Source organism: Haliotis rubra, unplaced genomic scaffold (genome assembly GCF_003918875.1).
Source record: "Haliotis rubra isolate DU_JTF1 unplaced genomic scaffold, ASM391887v1 Scf184, whole genome shotgun sequence".
Lineage (NCBI taxonomy): Eukaryota > Metazoa > Mollusca > Gastropoda > Lepetellida > Haliotidae > Haliotis > Haliotis rubra.
Window position 1 is genome coordinate 1,250,462 of NW_025765825.1, and position 13,867 is coordinate 1,264,328.

The 13,867-nt window shown below is 38.9% G+C and overlaps 1 protein-coding gene and 1 long non-coding RNA gene across 2 annotated transcripts; both read right to left on the reverse strand.

Moving 5' to 3' along the window:
* Positions 1-73: 73 nt before the first annotated feature.
* Positions 74-802, reverse strand: LOC124273799. Its single transcript, XR_006897742.1, has 2 exons — positions 680-802; positions 74-555 (listed from the first exon to the last, which is right to left on the reverse strand). It is a non-coding gene; the product is annotated as an uncharacterized LOC124273799 (long non-coding RNA).
* A 1,756-nt stretch (positions 803-2,558) lies between these two features.
* On the reverse strand, positions 2,559-13,118 carry LOC124273798 (protein FAM92A-like). The gene is made up of 10 exons (XM_046709108.1): positions 12,662-13,118; positions 10,730-10,845; positions 9,184-9,308; positions 8,023-8,091; positions 6,359-6,460; positions 5,929-5,934; positions 5,070-5,174; positions 4,246-4,359; positions 3,420-3,650; positions 2,559-2,845 (listed from the first exon to the last, which is right to left on the reverse strand). Exons 1-10 carry the CDS (start codon positions 12,691-12,693, stop codon positions 2,708-2,710), a joined length of 1,038 nt encoding a protein of 345 aa, XP_046565064.1. The 5' UTR covers positions 12,694-13,118; the 3' UTR covers positions 2,559-2,707.
* Between the last annotated feature and the right edge of the window lie 749 nt (positions 13,119-13,867).

Below are 13,867 nucleotides of genomic sequence, written 5' to 3' on the forward strand. Positions count from 1 at the left end.
ACACTATCAGCGGGAATATGGTGCTGACAGACCAGATGACTATATCAATGGCAGTTCCAATAAAAACAAAACAGTACTTTCAGTTTGTATTTTATCAGTTTGTATTTATGTACAAGTGATATGATGAGGTACAATGATTAATCAACAAGCAGCAAAACATTGCCTAGATAAATAACAAAGAGCCGTGAACCATAGGGACAGTACAAAAACAGCATACTCTGGAAAATATATGTACTGTAACAGTGGACCCACAAACCCCAGGAAGCTATAACATAAAGTATCACATCTAGGTTGGAGGGAGTGATGGAGTTGTCACCTGCTTTTAGCAATATTCCAGCCACATCATGGCATGGGAACACCAGGAATGGACTTCACACATTGTAATCATGTGGGCAAATGAAGGTGTGACCACCAGTAACAAATGACTGGAAGCTTGGGCATTGGGGCTAAACAATCAGCTAAACTGAGTCTGATTTCTGGGATCCATTGTGATCCCAATGATTGTTAAATGAGGTTGTTGCAATCTTAGGGATAGTTAAATGAGGCCAATGTGATCTTAGTGATTGTTAAATGAGGCCATTGTGACCCCAGTGAATGTGAAATGAGGCCATTGTGACCCCAGTGATCGTTAAAGGAGGCCATTGTGACCCCAGTGAATGATAAATGAGGCCATTGTGACCCCAGTGAATGTTAAATGAGGCCATTGTGACCCCAGTGATAGTTAAAGGAGGCCATTGTGACCCCAGTGAATGTGAAATGAGGCCATTGTGACCCCAGTGATTGTTAAATGAGGCCATTGTGACCCCAGTGAATGTGAAATGAAATGATTAAATGTTAGGCCATTGTGACCCCAGTGAATGTGAAATGAGGCCATTGTGACCCCAGTGATTGTTAAATGAGGCCAGTGTGACCATTGTGACCCCAGTGATTGTTAAATGAGGCCATTGTGACCTCAGTGATTGTTAAATGAGGCCATTGTGACCCCAGTGATTGTTAAATGAGGCCATTGTGACCCCAGTGAATGTGAAATGAGGCCATTGTGACCCCAGTGATTGTTAAATGAGGCCATTGGGACCCCAGTGATTGTGAAATGAGGCCATTGTGACCCCAGTGATTGTTAAAGGACATTGTAATCAAGGTGATGATAATCTAAACTGAAGAGTCTCATGTCCCACTGTCAATCATTTATATATTATTGCAAGTATTCCTTAAAAATGCAGGTGAGCATTAACAATGTTGTGTTGTGGCTTTAACAATGGGTAAGAAAGTAATTTAAAAGCAAGCTGAGAGGTCTTAAAGTGGCCTTTTCTGCAGTGAGTTTGAAAACTCCCCAACACACCAACATGGCAGTAAGGGGCTTCATAATACATAAGTTCACTATAGAGGTAAGAGAAAACACTAAAACAATGAGATTTAAAATCAATAAAATACAAAGCTGTTTTAAGGACACAACCAGAGCAGCATGCTCCTGGACACTGCATGCCTCTTGGTCCCTAAACCCGTACACTGATACAGGGAAACATAATATACTGTCATGCTTTACATTATGATCACATGTCAATACTTAACTTTGAAGGCCACATATTCTCGATCAATGGAACCAACTTGACATTTTAGCTACTGAATACACATGCCATGTATTTTCATGTTGACGTATACCATATGATGTTATATACATGGGGAGAGGGTGTATAAGTTATTTACAATACACAACAGATTGGCACTTTCGTGTGACCAGTATATCACAGGCAATAGGGGCATGGACGGATGTGAGATAATCTCCTGGGTACATCTAGGGGATTCAAGGGACAAATGGTTCAATTCAAATTTCAATCACATGTATAATGCCACACTAGTATGATAAACAAGCATGTATTTACCTTGATCACTGTGTAAGCAAGATAATATATGCACATCTTGCTGTGCACCAAACATATGTATGGTATATGTGGTCAAAAGATACTAACAACCTTTGACCAATCTGTTACAAATTCATTTTATACACTGACAAATGAAGTAATATAGATCAATAAGGGATATTGTCATATACTGCTCTTAACAACGCCAATATCAATTATGAAGTAATTTATTAACGTGAATGAAAAGCTCACCGTGTTCATGGTGCAATCCTTAAACAAAGGTTTTGAACAGGCACCTCCAGCATCTTCTGGATTCAAACCCATGATGAATGAAGCCAGGGTAATACACAATATAAACTTGTGCTGTCATGACTGCTGGACCACCTGTTTTGTCCCTTAAATAACGACAGTAACTATTTCTCACAGAAGACAATGAACTTCTTTGATTGGCATTCTAGAAGTTGTAGATGAAGACAATGAACACAAGGAAATTGCATTAACCTTAACTGACTTAAACATACTCAAATGAAGTAATATCTTTTGCAAGTGTATCAAGACTCTTGAGAATTGGGAACTGGTCATTTATTACTGGGCAGTTGGGCCAGTGGGATTCGGATTAGTCTGAGTACTGTAGACTATTTTACTCACCCCCATCCACATTTTTGCAATAATTTTTCATGTTCAAACAGAATGGTGTTTGTGACCTCTCCATCACCTCAACCTCCCTGTTCCCAAATTGTACTGGCCCAACCCCCCAAAAGTAATGACCAGTGCCACAGACATGTCGTGTATGTTGTATGTAGACACCTGATGTCTGACCCGTAGATAGTCAGGAGTATTCACGGTGATTATCGTCTCTTGGAGCCGCTAGTTCTTGCAGTATCAGCTTCTGTAGTCTCATCTTCGTAACTGTCATCATCGTCATCCTCGTCGTCATCTTCTTCATCGTCATCATCTTCGTATTCATCTTCACTGTCAGGTTTTCGCTGTGAATGCATTACAGGACAGTAGGAGCAAAGGGATGTGAGAATCAAGTAAATTTGAAATACTTTTCTATCTCATTGTGAAAATGACATTAAAAGCTGTCAGTGTGAATGAGTGAGTTGGTCTAATGCTGCTTTGAAAAATATGTCACTCATGTAATGGTCCATTGACTTGGAACTCATTTTGTAAAAATATGGTTGTTTGATTTTGAACCATAAAATACTATCTGTGGACGCCTACATGTTTTGTCAAGTGAACTCATCAGCATCAAGGCTTATAAATTCTTTGTATGATTGTGTGACTTTGCATATCTGACTTTGGTCTCTTGAAAACGGATAAAACCAGGAAGTCTCAAAAGTAGGTGCAGGTCATATGACACATACCTACCACGAGCTGTGTGACTGTTTGGGGCACCTGCTGTAAGGTGAAGGTCATATGACACATACCTACCACGACCTGTGTGACAGTTCGGGGCACCTGATGTAAGGTGAAGGTCATATGACACATACCTACCACGACCTGTGTGACAGTTCGGGGCACCTGATGTAAGGTGAAGGTCATATGACATATACCTACCACGACCTGTGTGACAGTTCGGGGTGCTGGCTGTGAGGTTGGTGTCCGCTGGGTTGTGCTATGGGCAGGGGAAGACTTGGCTGAATTAGGGAGACGACGCTGACTGGTAGGGGTCACGTCCACGGATGGTGGAGCACGACTAGAGTTGAGTGAGGCATCTGATGCCGACCTTGCTAGGCTTTGACGGGAAGTTGATGAACCACTTGATGGCCTGGTTTGTTTTCTAAATTCCTGTAAAACAATCAACTCAAATTTTACAAAGCTAAACACATTCATTCAGAACAATTCCATCCAGAAATCACATAAATGATCACAATGTTCAAGATACTTGATTCAGTTAAAAGTCTCCTGCAAACCTCCCATGCTTCTATAGAAGTTGACAAGAGTCACAAGGCATTCAACACATTCCAGACCTACAAATATTTAACATAAGAGGCTTAAAATATAAGGAGTGTTTAATCTCCCAACCAAGCATATTTTGTTTGGTTGTAGTTTATGCTGCTGGGAAGGTTTACGAACCATGAACCCCCTGTACCTGTGATTGGATCCAGCAACCGTCTTTACACAAACATGTGCCCAAAACCTTTCCATCTTCCAGTACTGTTATCAGTACAAATTAGACCTCACTCACATATGGGCTATAAATATACAGCTGATCTTATTGGACATCATCTGTTTCTACTACACATCAGCATCAAAGACACTAAGATGCAAATGTCAGATTACAGGTGATACCTGCATAGTCATCTCAGTAATACAAATAGAATTCCTAATGGTAGCCACTATCTCATCTCATCTCCCATAGTAACAGATGACTTCTGCTTACCTCGAGGTCCTCTTCTGGGTCTATGACTGCAAGAGTTTGGAAACACTTGGTGTACATCTCAAGGGCCTTGGCATGGAACATCATCTCAATGCTTACAAACTCAGAGAGCATTTTCTGTAATATTCATGAAAGAAGCCCATTACAATAACACATGATAGAACATCAGGTTGAGGGGTTGGGTTATGGCTTACACAACTCAGGGAAGAACTAGTGCAACAGAGTCTTACATGACAGAGTGTTGTGATAATCAGAGGTATTTGTCAATGTGGAAGAATTAAACCAAACATACTTTGCATGAACAATAAACTCCATTAAGAGTTTACATTTCTGAAATAACATATAAAACAAATGACAACATTATTCCTTTTGCTACACTTTTCTTGTTCATAAATTCCAGTGTGATAATCTTGGTCAGACTTCTATCAGTATCACCTCACTACTTTCCTAGAAATAATCTTAGAGTTGTTTCCACATTTTCAGTGCCACTTTGAACAGTACTCAAATTATGTCTGTTTGTCCGCTTGGAAGGAAATCAGGACCCAGATGCCAACCAAAGATCGAAGGTTCCTGGTGAGCCCAAGGGACACAACTCTGTGGCATCTTGAGCAAACGACCCAATACTGTCCCTCTCCCTGAGTGAATGAGTGAGTGAGTTGGGTTTCTACGCTTTTAGCAATATTCAATACTGTCCCTCTCCCTGAAGCACACACTGGGTTCCCACATATGGGAGAACACATGACATCACATGACAGCTTATTCTGACATCACAGCTATTAGTACACACTGTCTGCAGTTCTGAACGCAATCTATTCCTCCATTCCTACCTTGAGATCCTGCACCTTCTTGGTCTCAAATGTATCCATCTGTTGTTCCAGGGCTTTCGAACTCCGGGATGCATCCACACTGGCCTTCTGTAGGTTAGTTTCTGCCTAAATAACATTTAGAATAATCATTAAGACTTTGATACATATTTGGTAGTTACCATAGTTACCAAAATATACTAGAGCATTGTTTGTGATATTTATTGTGTATATATATTTCACCTACAAGATTATTAATCATAATTGTGTTTACATGAAACTCAATGTCTTGCAGTGTGTGATCTGGTTTTGTGTTTTTATTTTTTGTTATCAGATTCCACTCTGAATATATTGCCTGTCATATGTTAGTGAATGACTGAGGTCCCCTGCAGAGTGTGATCTGGTCTTGTGTTTTTTTTAGATTCTCTGAAAATAATGTCTGTCATAAGTTAGTGAATGATTGAGTACGTTTTATGCTGCTTTCAGAAACATTCCTACAACATCAGGGAAACTGACACCAGAAATGGGCTTCATACATTGTTCCCATTTGGGGAATCAAACCCAGATCTCAGGAGTGATAAGTGAATGCTTTAACCACTAGGCTACCCCACCACCCTGTCTGTCATAAGAAAAGTTCACTGGAGTGAATGACTGCAATATTGGACAGGTGCTAAGACTGTGCCTCAGTCTGAATGTTGGTGCTATATGTGAACACTCTTGATAACTGTTCCTTTCCACATTCTAAAACACCCAACAGATCCCCAGGACGTGTACTGGTTCTGTAAGTACTGTATTACTGAATGATACATTGTGACAGTGATGTAGTCCAGTCAGTGCCCTCATCTTGGTTACCATGACTCCCACCTGCACAACCTACAGTTACCTGTGTCTGGGACTCTGTCAAGGAAGATATACAATGTCAAACCAAATACATTAACAAGATGCATGCAGCCAGTTCTTACTATGAAGGTTGTTATCTCACAAAATCTAAAAATAATGTTAATATATAATCAAGGGGACATTACTCTAAACCATGATTTGATAATCCAGATATCTGATTTCTCTAAAAATTCCCTTGAAACGATACCATCTGATATTGGACCCTGGTACGAGGACAGAGCTAGATCACATGTCTCTTTGATGTTCACTCTTACATCCTCCATGGGTACTTTCCTAACCTGGCCTGAAGTATTCACAAAAGTTCTTAATAGATAAGGAGATAATAATGTCTAAAGGTATTCACAAAGAGCCAACATGGAGGGTAGAATACTCTGTCTGTTTTACCCTGCTAACTTAAGACCACACAAGGATACAATCTGTCTGCGATCCCCTGGGTTCTTCTGCTTCACCTTGTCCAGCTTCTTCCTCTGCTGGTGTTCCTTGTCTCGGGCAGAAAATGCTGCCTTCAGCTCGTTCTGCAAGACAGCAATTGTGATTCCTTGACATTTCAGTGGCTAAGCATTCACTTCATTTTGAACCACGAACACAAATAAAATTTCACTCCAACAGAATGCTGTTTCCTGATTGGCACAAAACAGAAATCACTGTTTGTGTCACATCATTGCATTGAATTGTGTTGCATATTTTGTGCTGTTGTCTACAGTATGTGTGTTCCTGATTAACTTAGCAGCCTGTAAAGTATCATTGTTATTTGTATGAATTGATGTCAATTTATTTTCAAGTTAACAGAGATATAAACATAAAAGATGTTGAGCACACGTTACATTAACCCACTATGTGAATTTACAGTGAGCACACATTTTTTATTATATGATATTTATATAGCACCAGTATCCAGCTCAGCTGCTCAAAGGCGCTTTGTTTTATTATCATCGATAATCAATGCGGCACATTGTATTTTGTCAATCTCAACTCGGCTGGGGATCATACTGCTCTTGCAGCCATTTAGGCGCACCAGATTAATGTGGCTTTCCCATCCATATGAGGTACCCATTCAGAGCTGGGTGGACTAAATCACATGTTGATAACATACACACTACAACCAGAGTGGTCGTTCAAAGTATGTACATAAATAGATGATCAAAACAAAAAATGAAATGCTCGTTGAGCAATGTGTTTTTTGTGAAATGTGCTTGTGCCAACTGCTGAGAAATGGAGCTGGAGTGGGGGCTGGCTTGGTTACCATGGTTACACATATGAAAACCTGAACTGTTCACCACTGAACCATAACAAAGACATCACACTGTTGTTGTTGCTATTGATTTTCAGCCAGAGAATCAATGACTATTCTGATTGTGCATTTTAAACAATGAAGAGTGATATTGAACAAACTTCATGGATATCAATTTCTTATATTTTACATCTTTTAAAAATAAAAGAAGTTGTTATCCATAAGATTGTTCAATATTGTAAGTCCAAACTTCTAGAACTCCACTCAAAGAAATGAAAAGTGATGCAAGCATTGGTTATCATTGAAGAATTATTAAGAAATCATTTATCAACCATAACATGACATACATGTGAGACATCTGGTTAATTGTGGCTTGTGGTTTTACTTCCAGACAAAGCAGAATCTCAAAAGGGACTCTCACTGTGACAATCTATGTCAGGTGGACCTCATGAGGTGAGGTGTAATTGGGTTTTACGTCGTGCTTGAGAATATTTCGCTCATATGACGACGTTGGACCTCCTGAATGGAAACAGGTTAGTACACTTGGTATGACCTTTAACGTATCACAATAACAGTTTGTTGTTGCAAGTGGAGAGAGTGAGTGAGTGAGTTGGGTTTTATGCCGCTTTTAGCAATATTCCAACAATATCATGGCTGGGACACCAGAAATGGGCTTCACACATAGTACCCATATGAGGAATCAAACCTAGGCCTTCAGCGTGACGAACACTTTCACCACTATGCTACCCAAATCGTCCCTGTTGCAAGTGGATGTAACGATAATCAACAAGGAATATCCCAGCAATATGTAATACTGTTGAAATTTACATCTGGAACAATACGTACCTTTGTCTGTTTACACATCAGGCCATAGTTACTGAGGGGTGCCACCACTTTGCTCTCGAGGCGACTAACCTGAAATACAACAACACTGAAATATACCAAGTTAACACCACCAAACACAATGTATCATGGTGTATTCTGGATACAACAAACATGCAAATCAGGGAATCTGAATACAGCCCAGCAGTCCATGGTCGAAGTCAGTATCTGCTACACTCACCAATATTCCAGTTGCAGTCAACAATGACAGGGGTGGAAATAACTTTAAAATTGCTAGTGTACTCCGGTACAGTGGCACATCTAAAATCACTTGCCCTGATAATTTTTCCACTATACCGGCCGTTTTATTGTTGATTTTTTAAATAAACAACATAATTAATATTGGAAAGTCAACTGGACACCGGTACAGTGTGATATACAAATTTGCTTGCCCAACAGAAAAAAACACTGGACTCAGGCGTCGGGCAATGGGTTATTTGCACCCCTGAATGAGTACAGAGTTGCAGAGTACAATGAACTCAAAGGGCCGCTAGTTCTAGTTCAGTATAACCATAGCTTGTTACTAACAACATACTAACCATTCCTAACTACAATATACCAAGTGGCTGGGACGAAGAAGACAGTTTGTTATATACATCAGTTTGTTATAAACATTATTGGTATAAATGCATTGTGAAAATATGGAATAAAGGCAAGAAAACGTGTCTTTGGTTCAATAAGTTTCATTCATCTCTTGGGTATCAGAATATACGGTTCAAAGACAGGCATCAAAACATAGGCCTTGTGGCTTCACCATTCCTTACCGGCCAAGGGAGATAACTCCAATATTCTCTTCTGCACATCCAACCGCGAAAAAACATATCAGCAAATTAACTTCTCAACATATTGTTTGTCTGTTATTTAATGCCAGACTCTGCAGTATTTAAGCTATATGGCAGTGGCAGATTTGATGTAGTTTCCTGTATATAACAGCAGCTTGATAATTACAAAGTGAAGGATATCATGGGCAATGATTCACACTGTTTGGGTACGATGACATGGTTATAACCTGCCAAGCCTCGTCACCTGATACTGTTTGTTGTATCTTATGACCAGCATGGATTGAACCAATTCCTGGAATCTCAAAGGTGACTTAAAGTGTGACTTATATCACAGTCTACCTACCTGCGCCTCTCTGTAGTCTTGTATAGTGGATAGGTTCTCTGCAAAATGTGTGAATCCCTTCTTGAGCGTGAGGCTCATTGTCTCATACTCTGCATAATTTACTAAATCTTTAGCCATTTGGTCACCTGAAACAATCAGCAGAAATCCATAACTACAGGGCTTCTCAGAAAGTCAGATGATATGGTCAACATATACACAATCTAAGCAAAATCAGATATTAATCCTATACAACACTTTGCTGTGTCAATATCTGACAATACCTCTGGCACTGGTTCTGATGACCGATCAGATGACAGCTTTCTAAAATAATTCAGGTTGCATTTCTCTACCACCTTGGAAAACTTTGATCTTAGCAAAAGAAACAAAATTACATCAGTTCTTAACAGAACACACATTTTGAGAGCTACATGTCAGGTCACATGAAAGCAACAATATAACAACACAGCATAATGTTTTCTATTGGAAAAGAAGTGATTATCTTCATTATCCATCCACAGAAGCCAGTCATGCTCACTTGATCTGAGAATTAAGAATTCCAGACACAAACTCTCTTAAGCTAAGATAGTCATAAGTTAATGTTAATGCAGGGATTGGGAAAGGCATGGGCCATGGGCCATTTCGCACCTTTGAAGAAGAAATGGACCATTAAAGTTTTGAAGATTACTATTAGGGCTGGGACGGGTAACCCGGGTACCCGGGACGGGTGGGTAATGAGCTAGACCCGGGTACCCGTCACGTTACCCGGACCCGCTTTGATCATGTGACTAATAAATGAAGACTTAATTCAATGTGTATAAAATTATTATATTTACAACGGGATTGTTGTCTAATGTTTGAGATTGTGGACTAAACTAACACAAGGTATCAACTGTCGACAACTAAGCATGTCATGTGTAACATAGGTTGCAAGTACGCCAAGTAGCTAATTGTTTACATGTAAAACACTCAAGAGCGCAGACATCGCCTCAAATAGAGTCTGAACAAACCGCTGAAGGTAGACCTGTTATTACCGAATAGGTAACTTCGCTTTCAAAACATTTACCAAACTGTACGATGCATTACTTTGGCCAGTTGTAACTTAAGGCATTTCAATCTATGGAACACAGGACTATTCATCAACAGTGGCGGATCCAGAGGGGTCAGGTTGGGTACCGGGTAGGAAATTTGGACCCGTCCCAGCCCTAATTACTATTGATACAAGGGCAGTGGCCATTCTAAATTCAGAAAATGGCTAATAATCCTGAAAATGGCCCATTGTCAAAGTTCTCTATCCCAATCCCTGTTAATGTATAGCAATTACGACTATCTTAGCGCTAAGAGAGCTTCGAAAATCTAGGCCCTGGCTGATTAGAAAGTTTCCCTGATGAGACATCCCATGGAGATGATCAGATCAAGTCATGACGGGATATGTATACACTACAACCAGCAGCATCATAATCATACTATTGTATTACTATAACGGCTTCAATTTTATTCCTACTGTAACAATGTTACATAAGGATTTCAAATATTGGAACAGTTACAATGCTCCCAAGTGCTTTGGTACCTTTGTCTCTGATATGAGCAGACTTTCTGGTGTAGGAGGAGAGTGTGTCACATAGCTGTCCAAGGTGTTTCTCCGTGGCCGTGATGCGATCCTGTATCAACTTAGACTGCATTTCACTGTAACACCAACAACAACAACATGTAAAATTGTTTGTAGAAACAGCAGGATGGAATCGATGGAATCAGGCAGCCTCGTCATAAATAACTCAGTATGCTATACCAAGACATGTTTTCTGTAATTACGGTAATTTCAGCCATTTCTAGCCAACTGAGATATGACCTCAATTGTTTATGTTCATGTTCATCATACATTTAGTGCATGTGTATCAATCTGCCATGGTTACTTGATGATACCAATATATCTGTATACGACATCATCACTAGTTGAAAATAGTGCCATACAGTTCAAAGAAAAGAACAAATTATTCTTCTTGCACATGTGAAGTTTAATATCAAGGGGCCTAAAAACATAAATGCTGTGGTTCGGATTACCTGACCGACCCTTGAATTCTGGTGCCGACCCTATTTTTTTAAGCAGACTGAATAAAGTGAGGTTTCAGATACCACTCTTTTTTCCCGACGCTGACAGACATTGGTCATACTGATAGAGAAAGTCGATATGATGGCCGCAAGCTTGATTGAATAAACAATTACACAGTGATACATGCGTTATTAGTTTGTACTTTCCTTCTAAAAAAAATATGTAAAAAAAATTTCCTACCTACCTACCCTAAATTTTAAAGAGATGTTATTGGAACCACAACATTTATTTTTATTTGTCCTACATGTGTTTTCTTTGAAATACAAACAGGTTTTTGCTATAACGTCAGCATGATATCAACTGGCAAAACACAAACTTTGTCAAAAGAGAAGATCTGTATTTGTGGCATTTGATTCTTGGAAATACTTCCCGCCCGTAGCCCCCCTCAAATTTCATTCTAGTCAAATCATATCACCTGAATATATATTTCTCATCTGGTAAGGATGAGTTTTAACATGTTTCTTTAATTGTATTTGAACATATTGAAAGACATATCCAACTTCTAATAATGTCACCCTAAGAAATGTTTCTTCATCGTTAAAATTTAGGGGGGATACAGGTGGAAGTCTTACCATTGTGCTAGTTATTATTGTGATGATGAGGCACTGATTTTACGTCGGTCAAATGTTGCAATTTATCTGAATGAAATTTGTTGAAGTTTTGATGAAGTTAGATAAGAAAAGATAAGATAATATCTTTATTATCCCAAGGGAAATTTGTTTTGCATCATATGCAGTTCTCCAGTTTTTCTTTCATAAGGCAGCCATACATAACATTGCAAATGATAATCATAAAACTATTGTTTAAAGTAGTCAGGATATAAATACATCAATTTAGTACACAAACATTGATATTGACTAGAATTTGGACTGTTGCAGGAAATGTCATTCATTGAATTCAAGGACCATTTCAGCCTATACTTAAACATGCCGACGTTATGTTTCCTTGCGATGTTTTCAGTGAAATATGTCATTTCTTGTTCAACATGCCGACAACAAATTTATATTTTTAAAAATGAACTGACCACAGAGTAACTAAACGGTTTACCCTAAGCGTGCCATGATAATATAGCCTACTGTCAGCTATATCCATCAGCTGTTCGGTAAGGCATTTGACAAATAAATTACAAAAACCCACCAAAAACTTGATGAACGTATTGACTGCCATCCTAATGTCACATAATTGGGATATAAGCGGGTTTAAAAATTCCCACCCTGTATTAATCGATTCAATGAAGCGAATAAGCATGCTAAGTGGCTGATAAACAAGTTGGAGCTTGACAACCCTTCACTGTCAACCTGGAAGACTGGATTTGTTCATATTTGCAATAGAATTGAGAGATCCTTGACCATGGGTAAACAGCAAACATACGATTCCAGTTTCAGTAGTTACCTCGCGCGTATTTCAGCTCCCGATCGACTCATCTCACAATAATGTTTCTCTCGATTACAGCTGCAAATATTTTGAGTTGAATTTTCGTAACTTCGCGGTTGAAGAGCGGGGACCGATTATTGTTGGAATCTGAAAATTGAGCGTTTGCAGAAAAGATGTATCACATTCTAAATTAGATTCGACATCGAAGCAATTATTGTTTCATAGATCAGCACTTTAATTTCATTTTATCCATGAATTAAATATCAACTCCATAAAATTTGACAAGCTCGGGCATTTGAGAAATAAACTCCTAACACAGACGTGGCGATACCTTTCCTATATATTTACCACAAAAGCGCAGTGCGAAATTTTCCGATGTCAAAGCTCTGCAAGCAGATCTGAATGTTGAAAGCTTCACACTTCAAAATCTTCAAGGAACATATAGTTTTTGCCAGTCATGAAGTAATGACTAATGTTTCACTGTTAAGTGATATTTTACACTTAGGTTTCTGAATATTTGTTTTCTAAAAGATAATATGTTGTATAAGTCTAATCAAGAAATAAGTAGAAATCAAATTCAATAAGTAGGTCTATTCATTATTCAAGTTACAGTTATACAAGATATGTCTATGAACTGAGCAAAACTAACGGAATAGACGCATATTTACAATTAGCATGCTATTTCGTCTTTGCAGATATAATGCAACGGTATGTTTTTATCATAAAATGTAATTTCCCTCCGTCATATCCCTGGAATAATGCCGAGTGCTGCGTTAGACCATAAACAAACAAAGGCAAAATATTCAGATTTAGAAGTGATCGCATGGACTTGTCCCGATCTAGTTGGACTGCCGCTCTGTCGCCGTGTGTAGACCGTTCCTTATGCTCTCTGCCTCAAGTTTTTGTGATCAGACCCAATGATTATCCGCCCGTATGTCGCTAGAACATTGCTGTCTGGAGTCTTAGATCGACTATAGGCAGTTCACATCGTCAGGGATTTAATTTTACAACACAAACTATTATTTAAAAATATTTATCAAATTTTATTACTTGAAGCACATTATGTGCCAGTGTTCTAAACAAGCTATACAACACTATCCTAAATTTTAACATAGATTTTAACATAGATCCTCCATAGATGCAACATTTACCATTCTTAGCACAATTAAGACAACAGCTAAGACACGTGGGTAAACAAAACAGGAATAGGGATCTCCAGAGAAT

Bases quoted from the DNA above. Each gene is read 5' to 3' on its own strand.
- LOC124273798 (XM_046709108.1), bottom strand. From the start codon at position 12,693: ATGAGTCGATCGGGAGCTGAAATACGCGCGAG. The intron at 9,309-10,729 runs GTACCAAAGCAC...TGATTGTTTCAG, and splicing joins TGCTCATATCAGAGACAAAG to GTGACCAAATGGCTAAAGAT. The intron at 8,092-9,183 runs GTAGGTAGACTG...GTTGTATTTCAG, and splicing joins AAGACTACAGAGAGGCGCAG to GTTAGTCGCCTCGAGAGCAA.